The sequence below is a fragment of the Temnothorax curvispinosus genome, unplaced genomic scaffold, assembly GCF_003070985.1.
Source record: "Temnothorax curvispinosus isolate PA1 unplaced genomic scaffold, ASM307098v1 QBEX01018237.1, whole genome shotgun sequence".
Lineage (NCBI taxonomy): Eukaryota > Metazoa > Arthropoda > Insecta > Hymenoptera > Formicidae > Temnothorax > Temnothorax curvispinosus.
In genome coordinates this window covers 181,314-207,351 of record NW_020228017.1, presented here as the reverse complement: position 1 = coordinate 207,351, position 26,038 = coordinate 181,314, and the positions used below count along the sequence as shown (strand labels likewise).

The 26,038-nt window shown below is 30.8% G+C and overlaps 3 protein-coding genes across 3 annotated transcripts; 2 read left to right on the top strand and 1 right to left on the bottom strand.

The window, feature by feature from the left end:
- The first annotated feature begins 231 nt into the window (after positions 1-231).
- LOC112468248 lies at positions 232-1,743 on the top strand. Its single transcript, XM_025037366.1, has 3 exons — positions 232-296; positions 598-1,097; positions 1,243-1,743. The coding sequence occupies exons 1-3, from the start codon at positions 266-268 to the stop codon at positions 1,741-1,743; spliced, it is 1,032 nt and encodes a 343-aa protein (XP_024893134.1). The 5' UTR covers positions 232-265.
- A 643-nt stretch (positions 1,744-2,386) lies between these two features.
- LOC112468247 lies at positions 2,387-4,293 on the top strand. Its single transcript, XM_025037365.1, has 4 exons — positions 2,387-2,805; positions 3,112-3,133; positions 3,254-3,611; positions 3,790-4,293. Exons 1-4 carry the CDS (start codon positions 2,778-2,780, stop codon positions 4,291-4,293), a joined length of 912 nt encoding a protein of 303 aa, XP_024893133.1. The 5' UTR covers positions 2,387-2,777.
- Positions 4,294-4,965: 672 nt separating this feature from the next.
- On the bottom strand, positions 4,966-24,501 carry LOC112468250 (ATP-binding cassette sub-family A member 3-like). Its single transcript, XM_025037368.1, has 25 exons — positions 24,310-24,501; positions 23,742-23,871; positions 23,474-23,671; positions 16,755-16,928; positions 12,474-12,572; positions 12,263-12,396; positions 11,266-11,421; positions 11,073-11,144; positions 10,861-10,999; positions 10,484-10,730; positions 10,192-10,292; positions 9,846-9,958; positions 9,698-9,774; positions 9,086-9,287; positions 8,837-9,028; positions 8,297-8,579; positions 7,425-7,550; positions 7,085-7,297; positions 6,742-7,002; positions 6,533-6,636; positions 6,304-6,447; positions 5,985-6,132; positions 5,670-5,880; positions 5,393-5,609; positions 4,966-5,229 (listed from the first exon to the last, which is right to left on the bottom strand). The coding sequence occupies exons 1-25, from the start codon at positions 24,499-24,501 to the stop codon at positions 5,005-5,007; spliced, it is 4,158 nt and encodes a 1,385-aa protein (XP_024893136.1). The 3' UTR covers positions 4,966-5,004.
- Positions 24,502-26,038: the final 1,537 nt, after the last annotated feature.

Sequence of the window (26,038 nt, the reverse complement as noted above, 5' to 3'; positions counted from 1 at the left end):
CGAATTTATTTTTGTTTGTAAACATCATCTTTCTTGAATAATACACATATAAACACGAACTCTGGATATTTTGTCGAATGTACGTTGGCAATTCTATGTTTGTTATACTCGGTGCGTTGAACAAATAAGTGGATAAAAGCAACTTGTATTTACTCTTAGACATAAAAGCAAAATTTAATTAAAATTAGGTAGAAAGTACATATCATTTGTTATATAATATCTTTATTTAATTGTAAGAAGAATAAGGATTGTATCTTCGTTGGACATGGAAATAGATAATAATTCTACCAATGCAGGTATAATTTCTCTTTTACTCTCAAAATAAAGTTCAAGTTTAAAATAAATGTTTTGTTTATATACAATTTTATTTAACTAAATATTTCGTAAAATTTTCATACGAGTATAACAATGATCAATAAATGTATGACAAAGTTTTAGATTTAATTTTTATAAGAGAATGTTTTTTTCCTTTTATTTATTGTTATTGCTAAAGAATTTTAAGATTTCAAAATTTTTGTTTCTGTAATGTACGCTTTATAATAAATTGAAATATACGATACGATTTCTTATTCAAATGAGAAATTTTTTGTTATTTAGAGTTGTCTAATCAGAAGAATGGAGATATATTGGAAAAGATTGCTATATTGAAGATATATGTTTCTATGCTGGAAACCACGATTAAAGCTTTGAAATTCGGACGATCGCAATTAGCAAATATACAATCAAAACTGTCGAGTAACGGAGCCATGATGTCAGATGTGCAATCGCGCCGGAATTGGAGCACGGAATTGTGCCGCGATATTTCCCAGTTCACGGGAATGCCGTGTATAAAAATCGAGCAGAATTCGAAATTTGTCTTTGAAATGTCTAACTCCAAGGATATTGCAAAAAAAGGTCTGTACGCGATAGAGATATTGATAGACGACGATGGCCACGGAAAATTAGGAAAATGTGTACTGCCTAACTTTATCGATGTACGTAACATGTTATCGCAATATCGTATTGACAATTTGAATAATGTAAAGCACTTTTTGAAGAGCTGTAAGCACCATATCGATTGCTACTTTTCCCGTCTAAAACAGGCCGACGAAGTGAAGGTAATTAAATAATTATTAGAATAAAATAAAATATCTGTCAAATATTTATGACTTAACGCTTCAGTAAAATGCACTGTTAATAGGATGGGAAAGATTTACTTATTAATATATATAATAAGTTAATTAGTACTTTTTTATTTTTTAGAAATTATTTTTAGAAGCTGAACATGCTTATATATGTTACAATTCTGATGTTAGTTTAATCGAGTTAACAATGTTGGGAATAAGAGATATAAACATCACAAAATTGTATGACATTATACTTTATTTGCACTATAATCTTGATGAAACGAGGCCTTACAAATTGTCCACGACTGTAGATGAAAGCGAAATAGCGTCGCCGACTTTAATTAGAAGATTTAATAAGTATTTCGAACCTTTCCTGAAGATGGATTTGACTTCGGCGTTGCTGCAGCTTAGTGAATTCCAAAACGAATTTGCATGGGACATATTTGTGGAGCAGGATGACGAAGATGACATAGAAATCTACGATGATGATTCGGTTAACGAGAATACGGGAATTATGATACAATATCTTTATCGAGGCGATAATTTGACGAGGAGTAATGGAAATGAGGCTCAAAACGATAGCATGGAAAATGGAAATGAGGAGCTAGCTTCGGATGAAAAGGAAATGGAAACATAATGTCAAAGAAGCAAAGATATTTTTAGAAGACATAAGAGAAAATTGTGTCATAGAGGACATAAGTTGTACAAATATAACTAGTCGTTAAAGACAAGCAAAAGTTATGTTGCTGAAAAAAGTCATAGAATAATATTAAAATAATTTAAAAAATAGACAAACGTAAAAAGTGTTACGGACATCTCTGTGTAAAAATTTCCTCATTCTTTTAATTATTTCTTATCTTTTCACATTTAATATGTTAATTGGCGCACATTAGATTTTTTTCTGCTGGAGAGCGGAGTTTATTGCAATCAATTTTCATAATTATTTGGTTTTTCTTTCTCATTCTTTTACTCCGTTTATTTATCTATACTAGTTTTCATTTTTTATATTAAAGAGAGTATCAGTTTCTATACATATGATATATTTTTGCTATTTAATATTAAAATTATTATTTTAACCGTTTCAGATTTATATGAGTGTCGCTATAAGTTACATATATAGAAAGCATAGTGTATACAATATATTGAGACCAAGCATATATTGAAAGCTTTTTAATTTGAATTCTTTTTCTTTCTTTTCTCTCTATTTCTATTGTAAGAAAAATCAAACTAGAGAAGTTGAAATCTTATTCGATATGATAAATACCTCATCGTGAAATAAGTTTATATACATGTATATATATTTGTTTGAGAATTTCACCTTTCTTGAATAACATACACATAAGCACGAGTCGCCTTGGCGAATTAAGAATTCACAGTGTAATATTCGTTTTGAGATACTCAACACATATTATACATATATATATATGTATTATAAATTTATATTGCAAGTTTATTCTTATATAAATTATTATTTTGTGTGTTCTCTTTACAAAAATGTATTTGCGTTATGTCCAGTGAATAAAAGCATTGTAAAAGAAGAATCTTATACTTGCTTTTATTGTTAGACCTATGCGAAATCGATTGCTTGGTTAATAAGTAAATATTACATTTTTATGTATTTATATTTATAATTGCAAGAAAAGAATAAAGCTGATATATTCGTTGGACACGATGGAATATGATAATTCCAACAGTTCAGGTATTTATTTTTATTTTTATATATAAAGAGAATTTATAATAAATCGTATGCTCTCGTAAAATTATATTTAACTAAATACTTTATAAAATACTTTAAACAAATATAATATTAGTTAATAAATTTGACGAAGTATTGAATTTAATTTTTGTAATAAATCTTTTATTTTGTGATACTCTATTTCTGTGATATAGAATCTTATGGTGTCAATAAATTGATATTTTATATAACGTAAGCTTAATAAATTGTAATATAATATATATGTGATATAAATTGTTAAATTTAAACGTAGATATTTTATTCATTTAGAATCGTCCAGCCCGGGAACAAGGTATGAACTGTTAGAAACGATCTCTATGTTGAAAATGTATATTTCTCTGCTGGAAAGTACGATTGAGACTCCCAAAGTCGAGCAATCCCAAGTCACAAAAGAATCATCAAAATTGTACAGTGGCGAAGGCGCGGCGGTATCTCGTGACAAGCCGGACGTACAAACGGAATTGTGCCGCAATATTTATCAGTTTGCGAAAGTACAGTGCATCAATTTCAAACGAGATTCAAGATTTATTTTCGAAATACCTAACTCAGAGAATATCGTGAAGAGTGATTTGTACACGATAGAGATATTGGTGGACGACAAGGGCCGTGGAAAGTTAGGAAAATGTGTCTTACCTGACTGCATCAATGTGAACAGCATATTATGGCAATACCCTATTGACAATTTGAATAATGTGAAGCACTTTTTAAAGAGTTGCAAGCGCAACATCGATTGCTACTTTTGTCGCTTGCAACAGATCAATGAGCTGAAGGTGATTAAAATAGAACTGTTGATATAAGAAACGAAATATATTTGCTAATTGTAATTTGCTTATTTCTTAACATTAAAAATGTACTATTTAAAATGTTATTTTTATTACAATAATTATATTTATGGTTCACCTATTTACTAATATATATAAGTTAATTAAAAATAAAATTTGTTTTCAGATTTTATTGTCAAAGATTCGAAACGGCTGCGTGTGTCACAACAATGATGTTACTTTAATTGAATTGACAATGCACAACGTGAAAGATGTTTACACTTATGACATTCATGACGTGATAATGTATTTGCATTATCACTTTGACGAAGCAAGACCTTACAAACTGTACGCGAGTACAGTTGCGAACGATGTAGTAAGGTCGCCAACTTTTCAAAGAAGATTGAATATGTACTTCGTGCCTTTTTTGAAGAAGGATTTGAGTCCGGCATTTATGCAGGTTATAAACTCGTGCGTTGAATTTATTTGGCAAAAAGTCTTGGTGGACAATGAAGATAACGTAGAAGTATACGAGTGTGAGGAAAGAATATGTGAGAATGAAGAAGATGGGGGATACGTGGATCAATTTCTTTACCGACGAGACAGGAGACTGAGGACGACGAACGAGGGTGAAATGCCATTCGAGATTACTTCGAATAAAGATGAAGCGGAAATTGATACTTCGCATTGAGAAACGTATGAGATAAAATATCAAGGAGGAATACAACGGGGAGATGATTTCTTGGAAAAAGAATGAAAGAAATTAAATAGTTGTGTAAAAAAATGATAAAGTTATATATATCAGTCACTGAGAAAAAAGTTTTCTGTATTTTAGTAAATATTAGTTTGCATACAATTGTGACTCCATTTAGTAAAATAAAGAAAATTTTCTTTTTTATTAGTATATTTTTTTTCTTACTGAATACACATATATTAATAAAAAGGAAACTTTTCTTTATTTTAGTAAATGGTGTCACAGTTGTATGCAAATAATTGTGTGCTAATATTTACTAAAACGCAGAACATTTTTTTCACGGTGTATGGCTCGAAAAAGTAACGCAGGTACTCAGAAATATCCGTCGTGTATATACGTTATTGTCAACGGCACGCTAATAGAAGGAAACAACAGCGATCAATTTTATTACACTTTTATTTGTATATTTAAATAGCTACAATTATGTCGCAAATGTTGATGTAATGTTGGCGAGTAAGACTACATACGGTACATATGCTAGTGTCAATTGTATTGAATTAACAATATGTTCCGAGAGAGATATATAGATGAAATTTAATATTGCTAAAGCAGTATAATGTACAAAATACAAAAATAACATTTATACAACAATAAAAAACATATGCCCATAGTTATATATACAAAGAATTATGTGGTAACAAAATTGATTTATATTTGACGCATAATACGTATAATCCACGAACGTAGACGCTCGTAAAGTGTCAATTTCTTAGATTTCCTTTGCTGCTTTGCTAAAGTCAGGAATACTTCGTCCATTGACGGTTGAGTAACTGAATAGTCTGTGATCCACACGTATCTCTGCCTTAACTTTTCGAGTTTATCAAACACATAACTGTACAAAATGCCGCTCTCCAATTCGTATTTAAGAACACCCTGCCGCGATGTGAAATAAATTAATAAAATAAGTGTATTTTGTGTAAATTGTGTTTTCATTTTACATTTTATCAAAATTTCCTAAACGCGTTTGATTTATCCAAATTGTTGAAAAGTAAATCAAATCGAAATAATCAAATAAAAAAAATTATGTACCACTTACCAAATAACTGTCTTTGAATTTTATTGCTGGAAAAGTTTCGTCAATGATTTTCTTGATCTTCTCGAGATTCGCAAGTTGGTATCCCGGTACTATTTTAATATTCAATATAAAGTTACGGCCATACTTTGCCTTCAGATGCTCGCAAGATCCAATTGTGGTAAACTGGCCGTTAACCATAATGCCGACACGCAAACACATCGCTTCTGCCTCTCGCATGCTAAAATCAGAAAATCGAATCTAACACGTATATTTTCTTTATTAATGCTCGTGAACTAACCTGTGCGTGGTGATTAATATAGATCTCCCCATCTCTCGTATCTGATGCAGAATTTCGCAGATTGCATGTCTGGTCATTATGTCAATCCCAGCAGAAGGCTCGTCCATAAATATCATCGGCAAATCGCCAATAAGACTTTGCAGTATGCAAAGTTTTCTTTGAATTCCCCAGGGATAGTGGGCGATTTTCAAATTCTCAAAGTCCAACATGTCTAGAAATTGAATTTGATTAGTCAAATTAAAAATTGTTTAACGTTAATAACTTTGCGTCACTTTAAACAAAGCAATTTTTAATTTGTTTTTAATTTATTTTTACCTAATACATCCAGCCATTTGTTTACTTCATCGTTGATGTGCTCGTATGGAACACCGCGAAGTGCCGCGTGAAGTTGCAGATATTGTCTTCCGGTCATAAAATCGCTCAGCCCGTTAATTTGTGGACAATATCCTATCATACCTACAAACTTGACGATATTTTTTATATAAAAAGAATTAACATCCTTTTAATGGCTACATAATGTTATTTAGAAAATAAAATAGAAAGTTTATTTTTGTAAAATTTCTTAGTGTTAATTTTCTTACATGCTTTAATGGAATTTTATCGCATTTTTAAAGAATAATAAGATGATGCTTACCATTTCTTGATTTCTTGTAAACTCGTGCCCATATATCACCGCTTTTCCAGCCGACATTTTAGTTTGACCTATTAACATTTTGTAGATCGTTGATTTTCCCGCATCGTTAAATCCTAACAAGCCGAAACACTCTTGGTGGTTGACCTAAGTGGAAAATTCGTGTATTTAAAATACTGCATTATACATAACAAAAAGAAGAAACAAGTCTCTTGATTAGATAAATTCTTACACTAAAATTGATTCCTCGAACCACCGCCTCTCCGAAGTATTCTTTTGTCAAATTTTGGACAACTAGAGCAACTCGCGATGGAAGCGATCTTGTTTCATCATAATCTATATAGACGTGCAAAAAAGAGATAAAATATTATCTAATCAGAGTAAAAATTCATTAATAATAAAAAAGTTTATATAGTTAATTTTTGTTTTCATATTTTTTACGTTTCATGTATTCGTCGACTCGCTTCTTCTCTTCCATGACTTCCGATTCTACAGTATCGTCGTCTCTCATAGGAGGCACAAAAAAACTGTACCACTTTCTACGATTTTTTTCTTCGAAAACTTCCAGCAGTATAAAAAGAGCGAACATTTGGGATACCATTAAAAGTATGTCGTCTATAATCGAGTGACAATACTCAGAGCCGGATTGTTTAATCAGCATTATATTCAATTGCTTGTAACAACCTTTGTCTTCACAATTTTCTGAAACGTCAGATCAATGTTGTATAACAGAAATAATAATTTATACTAATATTTGTAATAATGACAATTTTTATGAGCTTACGGCAACAAGGATCTTCAATATAAAATTCTGTATCGCAGGTATTGAAGTAGCTACATTGTCTGTTATATAAATTCAAAACGATGTAATTGCTTAAAGCACAGGCTAGAATGTATGGTGGAAGTATATGTACAAGAGCTTCGAACACGTATCTCCCGGTATTGCTGAGTACGCGAAATACCAACGGAAATATAATAGAGCCGTTCACCAATAACACTATAACATATATTTTATATTCAAATAAAGACACTTTGCACATACGAAATTAAATTAAATGTCATTTTTTGACAGTAAAATTTATATAATAGCGGTGTAAAATTAAATAAGTTGTTAAATTACTGACTGGCTACAATGTTAATCAGTATCACAATTAGATACGCATTTTCCGGTTTCTTTGTGAAAAGTTGTATGCAATAACCTAACGGAATGGCGCATCCTCCGTAACATAAGAATATCAGCAACACTTGGCCTGAAATACCGAGATTGATCACAGACATTTTTAGTGGTTTAAGGGGATGCTGGAGCCGTAGCCGAACTCGATCGGCGTCGGTAAAGAAGACCGGCGAACTATATCTGTCCTTGTATAAACAAAGATATAGACAAGGATAGCACGCTACATTGCACGCACACATACGCATGATGCACACCGGCATTATACTTTTATATTACGCTTCCAAATCTTGATTTGGGGGGTTTATCGATGTTTTTCTTGTTGTGCAATTCGGGGAAACTTGTTTTCGCGTTCGTACCAATGGTATATCTCTTATATGAAATACATCTTGTGACGAGCTGACAGCTCGCCGCAACTCAAGACGCCATATTGGGATAAGAGTAGGATAAGGAAATCTGTACTTCCGTAATTTTTTCTCGTTTTCTATATAAAATCGGAGTTTCCCGAATCATTAATGTATGTACTGCAATTCTGGAGAAGGATTTTTAATTCTGTCAAATTAATACGACGCTACGTGCCGACAAAAAATGCCGGTAAAACAGACGGCTCCAGCATCCCCTTAAACTTCTAAATTTCTATATAACACACATCTATAAATACGTAATATTTTTGTTTTATATGACGATGCTCTTTTACTATCGCAAAATTCGCGAAATATTTAAAAAAACATTAATTTTCGATAAATTTTAAAATACAAAAAATAAAATTTAAAAAAAAAGCTGAAACACGAGAGATGAAAATTTCGAGTATTTTAGAATTTTTACCGATTTCCAAAGCTGAGAAGTGCAACGTGCGGCGATAGACACTTAAGATAGCGATTCCGAAGAGCATTATGGAGAACGCATATAGAAGGAAATCAATAATATACATGGGGATCCAGTAGATCCGCGTAGATACACCGATTGCATTGGTCTGCAGCATCTTTGAGCGTGTATTTCGTTCTCGTATTCCCATGTCGATGGAGGGTAGAAGAAGGAACATGGTTATTATTATAGCGGCGTTTTCCCAGTTTCGTACACTACGTGGATGGACCAACAAATGTTGCCACTGTAAACATCATATATTTTAATTTTTACAGCATTAAACTCTGGAGGATACGAAATGTACACATTTTCTTATTAAATAAATAATTTTTATACATAATAGCAATAACATTTTGTCGAACATTAAGAAATGCTCTTTTATCTCAATTTCAATTATTAAATATTTTACAAATCATCCTTTTATATAATTATAATAAAAAATAGCTTAATATTTTTAGAATCAGTATAATTTAATTCATTAATTAATCCCGGCAATATTACCTGTCCCGGATAAATTAACGGTCGACTAGTCAATTTGATCCAACAATCGTCCGAACCGCAATGGTAACGCAGTAACGCATTATGTAGTAAATTTAACGCAATTGGTCCACTGTGCACTGCAGTGGACGAATACATGAGTTGTACACGTCCATCTGCGTACATGTCGATGGACATCACGTAACGATCCCTAAACTGTCATAAAATATTGATTGATTGCAAAATTTTTAGGATATATATTTTCTGCGATACCTCTATCGAGTGCAGATCAGGATGGACCATAAGATCCGTGGCTGGGATATTTTTCGAAATATGATAATTATGCCTCTCACTGTACGCCTGACCAGTAATGTACAACGTGACAAGAAAGTCCTTCATAGACTTTTCATCAGCCGAATAATATAGCACGTGAAAATTGTTATCCATATAACTCGTCAGATTCATTACTTTCTCGCTACAAAAATAATTAAGGCTAATTTAATCTTTTTAAAATTTACTTCTATAAAATTATTTCTCATGCATAGAATACATATATCACAAAGTTACTGCACGTATTTACAATATGTTTTATGCATCATGAAATAAACTATTTGTTGAGATTGTTTGATAAAGAAGCAAAAGACTTTCATGCATAAAAATAAAGTGCCAGAATATTTCTCATAATTCTTTTGGTATAGCAGCAGTGTATTGTAGCGTTCATTAAAAATGCTACTGCATTTTGATAATATAGCGACGTAGAAGATAGTCCAACTATTATAAAGTAATGTAATAAATGTCGTGATGATTTATATTTTAACGCGAAAGAAAATAATTACTCTTTCTCTATACATATATCGCGGTATAAGACAAGCAAGATTAACTTACGTTGTTTCGAAGAGTGTGAAACTGCTTAATTCGGCGATCATAGTGGTCAGAGTAAGAGTAACAATCGCCAAGGTTATCTAAAACGGCTTTTATTATTTGTAAAAGTACAATATACAATACCTTTTTTTTGATAGAACAAAAAACTTACCGAAAACACGTATATCTTCCGGGCCGAAGCAATGTGCAATAATTTCTTGCAGAACATCGCAACAACTTGCTGCCGCCATAAAGCATGATCGGTCAATCGTTTCCATGATTCAGCTAATAATCATCAACGTAGTTTGATTAAAAATGGTGTTTATAGCGTTCATTGTCAAGTATACTTTTATATATACATATATATCTACATATATAATATTACACACTATTAGATTATATATTTTAGCTTATTTTACACAGTTTATTACGGACAAATTTAAATTATTGGTATATTTTTTGTTGTTTATTGTATTTTATATTTTACAACTGGGCAAACAATTGTGTTAAATTTTTACCTGTCTGTAACAAGTGCCGTCGCCTTTGTTGCACAATAAGCTCGTACTTGTTGCTGGGTAATTTCACACTACGTTCTTTAAATTGGCTTTCCAAACCTATTCTAAATACAGAATAATTAGTTAAAAATCGTTAAAAATTAAAAACAAGATAATCTTCTCAATGATGATACATATTTTATAAGTAAAGATATTATATTTAATTTTAACATTTAGAGATACAAGCAAGAATTTATTATATAATTTTAGGTTACGAAGATAAATGTTGGATCGTTATATATAAATGTGGTTGCACCTGAGAAATTGACCCTCGATGCTAGCAGCGCTCAGTGCGACCGACACGATTTTCAACTCTTCCTTATTGGATTCTAAATGTTGGAGCAATTTAGTGAAACGACTATTTCTCGGCACGTCGAATCTTATTACTAAACCCATCGTGCTGCGCAGAGTAATTGGATCTGCCGAAAATTCTTGTATCTCCGTATGAATTCGTCCAACATTGCAATCCTCTTGTACTAATAAACTTAGTACGTAGCCGATCCCTAGTTACAATTAATTTTGGGGAACCGAAAAATTAGTTTGCATTTTTAAACTCTATCTTTGTGTTAATCAATGAATCAATTTTATTTTATAAAAGTTTTTTTTATCAATAAGTTATGCGTTAGATCTTACCATATCGGCGATTCAGATACATTTTCGAACCGTAACATTCGATCCTTCTATTTGCAATAATAGCGATCCTATCGGCAAGAAAATCCGCAGCTTCCATGGAATTCGTTGCCATTATTATTGTCTTGTGTCTTTTTATATCCTACAAAATGTTATTGTTTATTATTTTTTTATTTTAAATTAAAGTATAATTTGCTAAAAAGAAAACTACTTACCAAAAGTAAATCCCATATCTGTCTTTTGTGCTCAGGGTCGATACCATATGTAGGCTCGTCGAGGATGAGAATCTATCAAAATTAGTATTTTAATAATTTAAATTGAATAATATATAATTATCTATCGCCATTAATGTTATTAATTATTTTATTAATTACAAAACTTAATGCTTGGATAAATTATATTACGCACCTTAGAATTGCCGATAAGTGCCATTGCTAAGCAAATCCTTCTTTGCATAGCAAAAGAGCAAGATTTTGCTTTTGCATCCTTTACATACTCTAAATCGAGCTGCTCTAATAGCTTTAGTGATTCTCTATAAGCATCTTTATAAGTCATTCCTCTCATCTAAAATAAGAATTGCATTATTGAATAAATAATACTTTTAAAATTTAATAACTCTAACAATAGTTTTGATTATGTATATATGATATCTGAGCTTTTATTGATAATACTTATTTAGACTGAATTATTTATTTAATAATCAAAAAATTATCTGGATTATTAAAAGAATAATTAATATTTTAATAAAAATACTTGTAAATTTACATCTACTTAATATTTAAAAGTTTTTAAAATAAAAGACATTGCTTAATATAAATAACAACAAATTGCTGTTAATTTGATATATTATGTATATTGTAACTCTTGTAATAACTTAAATATTAATATATAGTCCAAATCCGAATGTGTGATCTACGTAGGAATATATTACGTCACAGTCATTTCATAGTCCTTTCATATTAGTTAAGCAAATAAAATATTATATTTTTCTCCAGATCTTGTTTATGTGGTAATAATTGTGGTAATAAATTGTAACAGAGTAGCCTGAGAGGAAGACAAACAACTTGCTTTCCAATATTAAGTCAAGTAATTTGAAACATATAGTAAGCAAACTGGTTTTTATTTAGGTCAATGTAGTATTAATTTTTAGTACTTTTTTAAGTTAATTTAGCCTGAGTTGTGCATACGCTATTGGCTGTCAATTTTTAAATGCTTACATAAAAAATTTAATTTTTGGCGAGAAGGATATACATATAAGCAATCTATATTAATTGATATTTTATATATTAATTAACTACTTTGATTAAAATGTCAAAATATTTATTCTAGATTGAAAGCAGTATTTAATACGTGAGAAAACGATTGTTGCTGTTATTTTGAAGTTTTAATAACAAAGAATATTTACCATGCCAAATATACAGAGATGCTGTATCGTCGTCAAGTAATACACCAATATGTTTTCCTGCGGACAATAACCAATCGGATACATTGAATTTCCGTTCTCCAAGTAAACGTGGCCGTGGGTCGGTTTGTACATTCCTGTCATATATCACAATTTTCGTTAATAACCGAATGGCAAAAGTAGGTGATAAGTTATAATTTTCTATATATTATACCGATAATCATTTTTAACAAGCAGCTTTTGCCGGATCCATTGTGACCCAAAATGACGCTGAATTCTTGATGATAAAAGTCGATTGTTACATCATTTATAGCTGCAATACGTTCGCCAATCTTGCCGAATTCTTTTCGGACGCATCTTACTCGAATAGACGACTGTTGTTTACATATGCAAGTCAATTATATTATACAAAGAGTCAGTTAAGATAGCTAATTGAGATACAAGTAATTATTTTTGTATTAATAATAATCTCTTGAAAAAGATTTAAATGCTGTTAGATATTTTTATTACTTTACATATTACTGATTTGTAATTATTTTAACATAATTATAAATAGTTATAATAATTCGGTTTTAACATTTTTTTTTATTAAGCGGTATTCATAATTAATGTAGAGTATCTAAGTCGATTTTTAGTACTTTTTGAATTTAAAATAAAAAACCTAAATTTGAGAAAGTTATAGCTTGTTAAAGTTTCTTTGATGACGGCAACTTCAAAAGATTTCGCATATAAGGTATGACGTCACAGCACATTTTAGTGTACTATATTTTCTTTAATTTTGAAGATATTGCAAAAATTCAAAAAGTTTACAAAGAAAGTATGCCATGATCTATCAGACCGCTTAATAAAAAAAATTTATGTTAAAACCGAATGAAAAAAATGTGATTTTGTATTCGCAAAGTAATCGGAAAGTAAAATGTTAAGATGTTAATTTATAATGCAAATTCGTACATAATATTGCATAATGTAATTATAAAATCCACGAATATAGAAAACGGGCTAATTAAGAGCGAGGCGCGGTAAATAATGCGCGAAAGTTTTATTTTACAATTTTTACATATTGGTTGGAGTAGTAAAAGCCCACCCTTCCCCCTAATTAAATCGTTTTGATTCAATTTTGATGCTATGCACTTAAATAACTGTAAAGAAATCATTGCGAAAAATATTACCTCAGCCAGGTTTCAAACCTGTAAACCTTCCTCATTACTATTTGTCCACTGAGGCATGTGGTGATATTTATCTTAATAACCTATTATTAATTGTAATGTTATGCGTACTTTCAGCCAGCGTGACTAAAAATTCGAAATATAGGTTCTATTGGAAATCCAGGAATGTATAAAACGGGTTAATTAAGATCCAGGCGTGGTAAATAATGCGCGAAAATTTTATTTAAAAATTTTTACACATTTCTACACATAAGAGCCTAGCTCCCCAAGCAGCATTTTTCGGTTAACTTTCCGACTAAGGACTACTTTTTTACTAATCGCAACGTTGTAAGCGGTCCAAGAAAGTTAGAAAATGTAACTTATAATTACTAACGTTTTTTGGACGTTGTTTTAACGTTAAAATTACGACGTGCTTTTTTTATCACTTTCTTAACGTCAAATTCAAAACAGTTTAAGTCCTATTACCCGACGTTAAGATATTTAACGTTCGCCTGACGTTATACTCTGCACCACACTTTTCGAGCGACTTCAATACGTAATTCCCAACGTAAACCAACGTTTTGTTATCAAACGTTGTAAAACGCTAACGTTGTGAAACGTCGCCTGTGGTCATTTCTGACTGACGTTAAGGAATCGCGAGAAATGGTAACCAATTCTGCCTAAAAGAATGTAGAGCAGATTACTGCTGCGTCAAGTGGGCATCGCCGACGGCAATTCGCGGCGTCGTGCGTGAGCTACGACGACTATGCGACGAATGTTGACGATCCACGGCCGAACCGGTCCATCTCATCTCACGCGGTTATCGTCGCGTCGTCGGGAAGCAACGTTCGCGTTCGCTCGGCCGCACGGCTGCCATAACCATGCTCTAGATCACCATAGATGGTATTGCATAGGTCGGATTTGGTTAAGATATACGACTCATTCGCAAATCTAGTATAGAATTTTCAACTAATCGATACTTTATCGACATGTTAAGTCAGTTTGGCGACCTTGTTAAGACTTTTATTCAATATAGGTACAATTTTGTCTACAGTGGTATACTACTTAGTTTGCAAAAGTCTGAAAAAGTTCATTATTTTATACGAGAAGACAAATCTTAGTAGAATTTATTGCACCTTTTACTACGTAAAGTTTGATATAGTGTGGAACGCTGATTTCGCCATTTTTATCCCTCAAAGAGGAAGGCAAATAATCCGCCATTTTCCAGTATATTTAGATTTATATTTTTTAACGCACTTTATTAACAATTTAAAGCATTTATATAATATCTGTTGTTAAGGTTTTGACAACATATTTATCTTAAAAGTAATTTTGATGAAAAAAAAATTAAAATCTACACTTTGAAAATTTTAGTTATTTATTAGAATATTTAGTAAATTGGAATATTTTAGAAGGGATTCGTCTAATTTCGACTTATCATTTCCACATTTATCAATAAAGTGGGTTTTGTTATACATTTTCAGTGCTGGGTTCGTGTATTTATGGCAAAATTACAATAGTATCAAAGACTGCGCAAACTATATTTTTCCTATAAAGCCATTTTATTTGTGCCAAATTGATAAGTACGTATTATGATACATTTATTACACCAATGCCGTCATATGGTTTGAATGGAAGCACGAAAACTACACCTAAAATGTACGTTGTGAAAAAATAACCTCAGGTCTGGCAGAGTGTACAAAATCAAAGTTTACATACCAACGTTAAAACTGGTGGAAAAAATGTAACCTCAATTTAACTTATATAAGTCGGATTCCAACGTTGGTACAACCTAAATTTGATTCCCCAAATTAGTGCAAAAGAGGGTTGAAACGACGTAGCGAAAACGTTGGATACCAACGTTAAGTGTGTTTATCTTAACGTCGGGCGGACGTCAAAATGCTGCTTGGGTCGTAATTAGCCCGTTTTCTATGTTCGTGGATTTTTAATGGAACCTATACTTTGAATTGTAATTATAAAAGCTAGATACTAATAATATCTTAACATTTTGCTTTAAATTGTATAATGTAAACTTAATTGAGAAACATGTCATAACATGTACCTTTATGTACGATGGTGTGTGTTCTACTGCCGACCAATTAGTCGATCCACGGAACGTTATATCGTCATTGTCATAAACAGGTTTCTAAATAACATATTTGTATTTATGAATTATAAAAGTACATAAAACGACTCTTATATTATGCAATGCTTTCAAAATATAAAATAAGAATAAATTTGAATATTAAAAGAAATATTATCACGCTCAAACATCATTTATATAAGTTAAAAATTGAAGAAAGTAACAATGCTATTTTTACAATATTGTTATTTTATAATTAAAATTATAGCCTTTTCATATTTACTTTACATAAATAGTACCAGGGCTTTGCGCCGCCAAATTTCCCCGGGTTAACATTATCCAAGTATACCGCTAGTAGATACCAGAAAATAATATGCAATATCCACGCAAACAGAATCATGCCAATAGAAATTTTCTCTGCAGCGTGAATGATATTGTGGGCATCTCGTAGCGTTATCAATTCGGAAAGCCATCGCGGCCATAAATACGAGGTAGGGCCAATGTTATTGCGCGGTTTTACTTTTTGCCAGATACTTCTTAAATCTTTGCTTTCATAGTCGTCTATCAGTAAAAGCCATAATAACATAATGCACGCTTTAACATTAATGCATATTATTCCTCATTTATATGAATTATGTAATGTAATTGATCTTGTATTTGGAGGATTCTTTAGTGTTATATATAAACTTCTAAACTATATGTGTACGCTTACAGAAATGTATACATTATAATTTATATTTTTATACAATTTATATTATAATTATGAGTGCAAATAATATATTCCTCTGGAATGTGATGCACGCATGATTTAAAAAATAACATAAATTACTAGTTAAAAGATACAGTCAGGCTGTGATCAGCAGGTAGTAAACAACTTTATATGAATATTATAATTTATATGCTTGAATAAGGAATGTACATTTTGCAACTTATATAACACTTCCTCGTTTTGCATATAATTTATTTGCTATTAATTTATGTTTTGCACATAAATTGAACAAATTTGTAAATAAATAAGAAATAAAATAAAAAATAGAATGAGAAATAAATGAGAAATAGAAGTTTAGTTTTTAATTTTAAAAAAGATTGTACCTGAATAAAAGTTTAGTTCTTTATTTTGTTTAAACATCATATTTGTATGAAAATTTATTTAAGTATTACGAATAAATATGAAATATAAGCATAAATAAAATAATAAAATCGTTATTTTAAATAACCTACTAATATTTTTTAAATTAAAGTCAAATAACAGAGACTGCAGGCTCACCGAAATCCATGCGGGTCGTGAAAGCGATTATTCCATACAGCAAACCATTATGCGGCAGAATCAGCGAACTGATCTTCCACAGGACAGATTCTCTTACCAAAAATTGATCCAGAACGACAGTCAAGTGTGCCGAAATGAGCCAAAACAAAACCGATGTGAGTAATGCTTTAGTAGCTACGACAAAATAACGTGAAATTATAAAGGGATTCGGATTTTTAAAGGTAAGAATTGCGTTGTAATTGTAAAATAATAAATAAAAATATATAAAACTAAGAAAAGAAAACTCAATTTTATTTTAACCAATGACTAATATATTAATGATTCGAAATTGTTTCAATTATTTTTATAAAAAGACCATGTTCTGCTTCCTCATAGAGAAAGCTTTGTTTCATAAACTTCGTATATGGACCTTTGATTGCATATAAACCTATGTCTGATCAACCAAATTTTAAAGAATTATATACGAAATAGGGGTAGAAAAGACCGAAGAAAAATTGTTTTTTTAGTTTTCGATGCCAATGTGTTCAGAATGTTCTAAAACGTCGAAAAATCGTAATTTAAAAAAATGTCCGTATGTGTGTGTGTGTGTGTGTGTGCCAAATTTACCGAAATTTCTATAACTCAAGAACTGATTAACCAAATCTTAAAAAATTATATATAAAATAGAGTTAGAAAAAACTGAAGAATATAATAGAATTAGAAACGTTGCTAATAATAAAGGGGTTACCAATTTCTATCTAAAAAAATTTACATGATTACTCTAATTTCCGCAAATTTTGAGATATCGCGCTTAATTTCTTTTTATGAATAGAGTATCATTAAAGGTAGGTTGATGCTGAATTTGGCAATGATCAGTGAAGGTGATACCAATTTTTGCCTAAAAAGTGTACAAGTTATACATGTAATCTTATATATAGAGTATCATTAAAGGAAGGTTGTTTTGAATTTGGCGAAGATTGGTGAAAGGGTTTCTGCCTAAAAAATATATAGAGTAGACCGAGGCAAATAACGTTACTTATTATTTGAATATTTATATATTTTTTGTATCTTTCTGATCATCAAAATCTGCACGTGTAATATCGATCTTGAATTACAATTAAATGCGAATTTTGATAGAAAAAAAGTTCTTGAATTAAGGAAAAGCGATTTTGGCTATACAAGCGCAACTTTCAAGTAAAGAAGTAGTAAGTTAATATTTGTTCTGTACTACGCAAAAGTTTTGATTAATACGTAACATGAGGAAATTAGGTTTTAGATAGTTACAAACTTAAGGTATCAAAAATTACGGAACATTTAAAAAAAAAGTGATTTAAAACATGAAATTGGACCTTGTAATCCTTTATTAGGAAGTAAATTAACTATTTCATTACCAGATGAAAAAAAACTATCTGGTAACAAAATAGTTAATTTACTTCCTAAAGGATCACAAGGTCCAATAATCATTTTTGTTAAAATGTTTCCTAATTTTTTATATACCTTTAGTTTGTAACTATATAAAACGGTTTAAGTCGGTGTGTGGCTCGAGAGTCAACAATTCCTTTTATTGATCGTCAGTATTTACACTATCTAGCGTCAGAAACTTACAACATGCTAATGAATGCCCAAAATTTTTGTGGAGCTTATCCTTGGGGAAACTGAGATTCTTAGCATTTTGTTATTTTTTACAAGTAATGGGTCGTTGGCCCATTGCCAAAACCTCCAATTTGGAGAACTGAGTGAGCAATTTAATTCCCTAAGCTGGTTGCTAGCCATACTTAGGTAGCCAACATAAATCGGCGTGGAAGTAAGAAACACTAAGATACCTCATAGCGGTCGACGGCTATGGGTGGACCAACTGCTTAACGTCTCTTCCGAAAGACGGAGCCCAGTTTTTCCATCTAGGGTTACCTCTCTCCTCTAGATGGAGGGGGGGGGGGCGGCATTTTTACTGAGAAATTTTTCAGTAGCCTAGCGGGATTCGAACCCGGTTTTCCGGATTACGAATCTGGCGCTCTATCTATCAGACCACCCGCCACCTTCAAGGAAATATAAAAACATTTATTAACGTGAGGAGTTGGACGATGTGAAAGCTATGGCAAATTATTATTAATTTTGATTAGAAAGAGTTGCAAAAATACATAATGTTACAAATGTTACTAAATAATAATGTGTAAAATAATGTTTACCAAACAAACAAACGCTAAAAAAAAAAACATACACACCTACTGTATTCCTACTCTATTATTTTCTAAAACTGTATTCTTTATATAGATGGAAGAATCTGATGCTCTTGGTCCGCTAATGTGCTTATTACCAACCACTCTAACCGATATGTTGCCCGATGAGGCCACTAGACGTGTATTATACCTTACGAAAACGGGGAATATAACGTTGGATAAACTATTCAATGCCTTAGGTGGACTATCAGTGCTCGAAACATATCTTAAATCTTAATTCACTATCTTCGAGTACCAAAGTATAACAAATCGTAATTGGATGTTAAATTTGTATTGTCATTTTTATGCGAAATTTCGTGTACGTATATTTTATGAGAATAAAATAAGTTTTTCCAGTATTGTTACTTTTAACATATGACACGTATTATAATATCTTCTATGTTATTTCCAGATAATAAAATTTTTTAACTGGCGTTTTTGGTTCGCTGACCACTCACCACCGGAGATACTTGAAGCAGAACTTACATTAAAAGAGGAACTATGTATCTCCTTAGCGAAAGGATGGATTGAATTGAATAATGATACTGAATATGCCGTTTATCCTTTTAAACGCACTGATATAGTAGAATTCTGTGATCTTCAGAAAATATTTTTTTTAAACTATCTACGTCATGAGATTCTGTCAGAAAGAAAGCTGCATTTTATGGCAGTCATATATCTATTCAATATTGAGTATGATGAAATACGGTAAATACACGCGCGTATGTAAATTTAGAATGATTTATTCTTCAGTACAGTGACGTGTACGTATCTCTTATTAGATTTGTTTGGCTGCGCTTGTGCATCAAAAGTCGGTGGGCAAAAAAGGTTACAGACGCTATTAATTTTGCCATTAAATTTTGTTCGCCTAAGTTTACTTATCCTAAATTTGAAAATTTATATAAGAATGGTCAGATGTATACGTATCCTAGTGAACAATATGATTACAAACGGGAAGGTTGGAAGATGTTGGACAAAATAAAGAAAAAAGGTGCATTAACTCTTTACGTGAATGAGAATGTCGATGTTTGGTAGAATAATAGGCGACGTTGATTTTTATGTATAAGATGAATCACTAATAACTGCTATCAAAAAAATTTTGAGCTCTAAATGTATTTAATTATATATAAAAAAAATTGTGCAAATTAGAAATTTGCACTTGGCTTTCTCATAGAGGAAGCTTTAACTTTCGCAAATTTGGAGACATTGATCTATTTTTAATTTTATTATATTTTTCAGTCTTTCCTACCCTTATTTCATATATAATTCTTTTAAATTCGGTTGATTAGACTTAGCTTTATACGCGATCAAAATCTCCGAAATTTCAAACATCTGTAACTCCAAAACTAATTAACCAAATCTTAATTAATTATATATGAAATAAGGGTAAAAAAAACTGAAAAATTTAATAGAATTAGATATAGATCGCTATCTCAAATATTGAGAAAGCTATAGGATGAAACACACTTTTCTAAAAAAAAAAAAAAAATTCTAATAAAATCTATACCGGTCAACCGATTTTAATAAAATTTGAGGAGAACATACTTTCTATGATACTCTATTTGTGTGAAAAATTTCAACGCGGTATCTAAAAAATTGTAGAAGTAGATGCGTGTACAAAAAATCCGTACATACACACACACACACACACACACCACATACATACATACTTTCAGACATTTTTTACTAATACGATTTTTCGACATTTTAGAACATTCTAAACCTATTTCGATCAAAATCTAGAAAAAATTTTTTTTTACCATCACAAAGCTTCCTCTATGAGGAAGCAATAATTATTTGTTATAAAATAAATATTCTTCAAAAATAGTTGGATTGTTTAAAGAGTAAATATGACGGGAAGAATATTTTTATTAAGTTTAATATTAAGATGTAAAAGTTAGCTTGATACATAATAGAATGACTTGCAAAATATTCATTCTTAAATGATTTTATCCGTTTTACTATTTCAATTTTACTTGTCAAATTATGAAAGTTAGAAAAATCATATGGTTTTATTTTATAAAACCATAAAATATTACTAATATATTTAATAAAACATTATATAAAGATTTTATTCCTTTTGAACAATGTGACAAGGCCTCTAAGCACTTTCTTTTATACTACACAAATAGAAAATTATGTAAGTAACAGTTTTTAATAATTCACTCCATATATGTGTGTATAGAAATAATTTGATAACAAGTATAATTTTTTTACTTTTTGTTATAATGACAATGTGAAAAAAAGAATAGCAGTGTTTTTTTAAATTGAGAATTTTAAGTTTTCAGGTTTTTATTTCGCTTTTTATAGAGTTACACATATAATTATTCTTGAAAAGACTCCGCCATATCCTTACGGAAATTGGGTTTCGGTGAAATTAGCTGAAACTTTGGAAATAAATAGTTTATATAATGCTGATCAAAAGTCACAATAGGCAAGATTCACAATAATGCATGCATGTACATATTTTTTCACATTAATATATATTTTTGTATTAACAAAAAGATAAAGTTGTGTGATTCTGTAGAATAATACATTGCAATCCACTGTCCTATAATAGTATACTGACATAACGCCTTATTTTGACTTTTGAACGCAGATAACATCTAAACGGTTGATTATTGTGAATCTTGCCCATTGTGACTTTTGATTAGCATTACATAAACTATATTTTAGCTAATTTCACTAAAACCCAATTGCCGTAAGGATATAGCATGGCGAGGTTCTTTGTCAATGCAACACACCATAACATCTCATCATATTCTTTTACAATTTCACTGGTCTTCGAGAGTTAGAACTTTCTCAATTTGAATATATATACTTTCTTTTAATTATTAGATTTACAAATTATATGATTTGTCTTATTGTTATTATTTTAAGTTTAATTTATGTGTTATTTATTATTCGTTACAATCGCGAGAAACTTTATGGTAAACGAATTTTTTTATTATTATCATTAATTTTATTATTTTAGTACTGAGGAAGATTAAGTAAAGTCGAAACATTAACTGTTTAACCAATTCATTTATAAACAAAATTTTACTTTTAATATAATATCTTAATTTTAGCTTATTTTGTTGGCTCTTAATTCCCTCATTTTATTTGCGAACACGAGCCTAATATTTCAATAACAATATATACTATAAAGCTAATATTTTTGTTTTGTTACATAATTATACGTTTGCATTTATTTATATTATGTGCCCTCTTTTTACTTATATGTTCAAGTTACTTACAGTGATCGAAAAACGTGCCGACCGTGAACATGAAGAGTGCTGAGAGTATATTGTACATTATGATAAATATTACGGTGGCTAATGCGTTTGCGGCCGAGAACACAGGAGACAGAAGGATCGTGCATGCGATCGTCACAGGTAATAAAGTGATCATAAAATAATTAAGCCATCCAATGTACAACATTCCGAAAGACATGTTTGTTAATCTCATAAGACCCTAGAATAAGATCCTTTTTTAGCAACAGGCATCGTATAGAAGACATGAGAAAAAATTATATTGGATAAAAACAAAATGTAATTTTGTTTAACAGAAATTCTCACTCTAAATCCAGTTTCTTTATCGTGGAGCGCCTTTCTTAACGTCGCTGCTGGCAACAACAGAAAGGCAATGACCATCATGTAATAGATTATGCTTATGTTAGGCCGAATGACGTACGGTAAGATTAAAAAATCTACTTTGTAAAATGGAAATCGGCCGACAGTCAGCTGTAAAATAGTCTGCTCTTGTTAACTGCTCTTTATATTGTGTTTAAAATAATTATTTATGTCAATTCCATTGAAATTTCGTTATTTAAAGTACTTACGTTTTCAGCGATCCTCGGAAGCGTCGGATTTTTCCACATTTCTATGAAGGATTCTTCAATTGCGATTTGTAAAGCCATAAAACCACTTGATACATACGGATCTTTTATGATAAACATTAAACATTTGTTAAATATCTTAATCATTTGTGCTTAAAGCGCGTTCAAAATTAAACTTAACTGCACCATTACTATCTCAGATTGTAACGTCAGAAGGGAAAAAATATACAATAAAAATTCTTGCTATATGTTTTAATAAAACAACACTTGTAATCTCGATAGAACCGACTTGTAAAATATACCTAATAATCTTTTTGTTTTGGGAAGGAATTAAATTATATTTATTTCTATATATATTATTAATTTGACAGTTATCATTAACTGTAAATATAGTTTATTTTGTTTTGGTTACGCATAATTTATTTCCAGTATATGCATGGTTAACAAAACAAAAAAGTATTATGGTAGTAGCTAAAATATTAAAACATATTTCCATTTTAATATATTTAGCAAAAATTTTTATTGTATATTTTCTCACTTCTGACGTCACAATGTAAATTAAATTTAAATTTAATGTAAATAATGATTTTAAGTGCAAAATATGTTGTCAGTATAAAATTCACTTTAAGAATAATAACTTGATGAGCTAATTAAAAATTTTAAATGCTGTTATAATGTCTACTTTTTTAAAGATATATTTAGAATACCTTTATGAGCAGGTTCTTCCTCATGCATCATGATCATTCGATTCTCGCCTATTTCAGACGAACGTATTTTGTAATCTAAGACTTTCGGTTTTTCAAATGCGAGCTTATCAATTTCGAATATCGCCCATAGCATTTTGGAAGTGTCATTTTTCGCGTAACGTGAATGCACGAGATTAATTTCACTGTCGGCTGGTTGAACTGATGTGTAATATACATATGTAGTTTTTATTTAAGTTCTTTCTTTAGCGTATTTAGAATATTGTCTTACTATTTGTACGAAGCATTTTCGCAGCTTTCAGCATTAACTCGTCTACAAATGCATTTTTTGGTGCATACCAACATTGCACATTATTTGGCAATTTTGCCAGGATATCATTTCGACTGTATCGATCTAAATCCTTTATGTAAAACATAGAGATATATGTACAATTATTAGAATTAAAACAGTAATTTAATATTTGAATACATAAAAATGTGTAACTTTATCGTATATAAAATTTCTATTATAGATAATTATTGTAGGTATACTCATTATTCTAATTATAACGCAATGTTTCTAAAGACACGATAGGTGTATAATTTCGATATCAATTAAAGGGCAAAAAATAACGGTAAATCTGAAGGAGAGCTCCCTCCTCACCGATTTCGCTGAATTTAGGCTTAATCGACGCGTTTTTGCACAAAACGAACGAATCTGGCAGAAAAAAGCCCCGCTCTGCCCCGCGAACTTCAAAAAATATAATATTAGGTAGAAAGATTATTGAAAATAAGATAATGAAGTTGCGTATTAGTCTCAAGATAAATTCGTTTAACCCAACTTTACGATTGTCAGTTACCTGTGTGTGAATAGCGTGCGGGTCAAACATCAAACGTATCTGCAACGAAAAGACAATAGCTATAATTATCTCCAGCGCGGTAGTTATCGGGCTATGCAGCCGCATAAGCACGGCTTTCCACATAAGAATCCGCCATCTCGCCCAGAATTTTCTCAGTTTCGGATGCCTGACGATCTCTTTCACTCTCAGCATTTTGCGGTTCTCACCACAAGTTAAAATCACTTGATCAAATGCCCGCTATTTTACGGTCTGTTTAACACAAAGAGAAAGAGAGAAAGCAAGTGCGTTTTCCACATAGCCGAGAAACCGAACCAAGTTTCTTGACAGCCGCGCTCATGCAAAGATTAACAATATTGTCTGCGAGATAAAACAATGAAGCAATATCAATCAAAAACGAAAAAAAAAAAAAGAGTAGGCATTTTTATACAGTGACCAATTTTCAATGACAATTTTGAGTTGCATATATTTATTTTTTAAATAAATAAAATGTATTAGTGACCCAAGGAACATTATGACGTTTTGAAATCATCTAACATTTAGAAAAAATTATAAAACTATCAAAAAAATTATATTTATATGATGTCCTATGTGTCGATTTACAAATTTTTTTTTTAAATTTTTAAAAATTGCAAGATAATTTAGGATTTTAAATTGCAAAAATTAAGAATCTCAAATATCGATAAAGAGAATATAATCGACAGAGAGGAGGGGGTGGGGGAGATTGTATTATCTATAATTCTAAGAATTTTCTAAAGCTCGCAAAATGGTTTTTATTTCCAAGAATTTTCTACATTTCCAAGAATACAATTCTTGAATATTTTTCTTGTTAACGCATTTCCAAAAAGCTTTATATTAATTATGTCGTTGTGACACTGAATAATACTTATAAGTTCCAGCTTATATACTTATAAAAATAGCAAAATGCTAGATTTTAATTAATAGCAAACATATTTTCATAAGTTTTATCTAGATTGGCCATGTTATATATTTTAATCAAAATGCAATAGATATTGCAGTGTCGATAATGTAAATAGTTGTAAGAAGAGTTTTATAAAAATTAGACGTTTTTTTTAGAAAATGAAGATGTCTTTTGGTAAAGTCTTAAAATTCTTAAAGAAGTATTTGAAATATGTATTTTCTGAAAATTAGATATATAATTTCTTTTAAAACAATTAGGGCCAGTTCCACAAACGTCGGTTAACTCTTAACCTTAGGTTAACTCACTCTTCGTCTCTTTCTAAGGGGGACGTTAGAAAGAAACAAAGGATAAGTTAACCTGAGGTTAAGAGTTAACCGACGTTTGTAAAACTGGCTCTTAGAGTTACTAAACTTTATTAAAATCTCCATTTTTCTAAATTTTATATTTTTCTACACTTTGGAAAAAATGGAGTAATAAATTCCGAATCTATCTGCGATTGAGATTGTAACTCTGCAATCCGCATATCGATGTCATGGTTACGAGCTGTCATTCGTCTATAGAATGTCACAGTGTTCTCAAAACTGCATATAATAATTTTTTCCGAGATTCTTAAATAAACTGGTCGCCCCCACCGACGACGCGCATGCAGTAGGAAGGAAAGTGATCGGCGCGAACATTACGGTCTGTTGAGGCTTGCGTCACAAAATCGCGGTGCGCTCGCGAGATTTATGAGCGGATTTTTCCATTTATTTTCTCCATTTCTCGTTAGAGATTTTTATCAGATTTAAACATTACATCTTATAACTTTCT

What these genes read in the sequence shown, in the direction of transcription:
- LOC112468250 (XM_025037368.1), bottom strand. Translation starts at nt 24,501, where the DNA reads ATGCTGAGAGTGAAAGAGATCGTCAGGCATCCGAAACTGAGAAAATTC. An exon ending in CTTCTCAGCTTTGGAAATCG is followed by an intron (nt 7,551 to 8,296) that starts GTAAAAATTCTA and finishes TCGGTATTTCAG; the next exon opens with GCCAAGTGTTGCTGATATTC. An exon ending in TTCGAGGAATCAATTTTAGT is followed by an intron (nt 6,448 to 6,532) that starts GTAAGAATTTAT and finishes TTTTCCACTTAG; the next exon opens with GTCAACCACCAAGAGTGTTT.
- LOC112468247 (XM_025037365.1), top strand. Translation starts at nt 2,778, where the DNA reads ATGGAATATGATAATTCCAACAGTTCAG. An exon ending in TGATAATTCCAACAGTTCAG is followed by an intron (nt 2,806 to 3,111) that starts GTATTTATTTTT and finishes TTATTCATTTAG; the next exon opens with AATCGTCCAGCCCGGGAACA. An exon ending in AACAGATCAATGAGCTGAAG is followed by an intron (nt 3,612 to 3,789) that starts GTGATTAAAATA and finishes ATTTGTTTTCAG; the next exon opens with ATTTTATTGTCAAAGATTCG.
- LOC112468248 (XM_025037366.1), top strand. Translation starts at nt 266, where the DNA reads ATGGAAATAGATAATAATTCTACCAATGCAG. An exon ending in TAATAATTCTACCAATGCAG is followed by an intron (nt 297 to 597) that starts GTATAATTTCTC and finishes TTTGTTATTTAG; the next exon opens with AGTTGTCTAATCAGAAGAAT. An exon ending in AACAGGCCGACGAAGTGAAG is followed by an intron (nt 1,098 to 1,242) that starts GTAATTAAATAA and finishes TTTATTTTTTAG; the next exon opens with AAATTATTTTTAGAAGCTGA.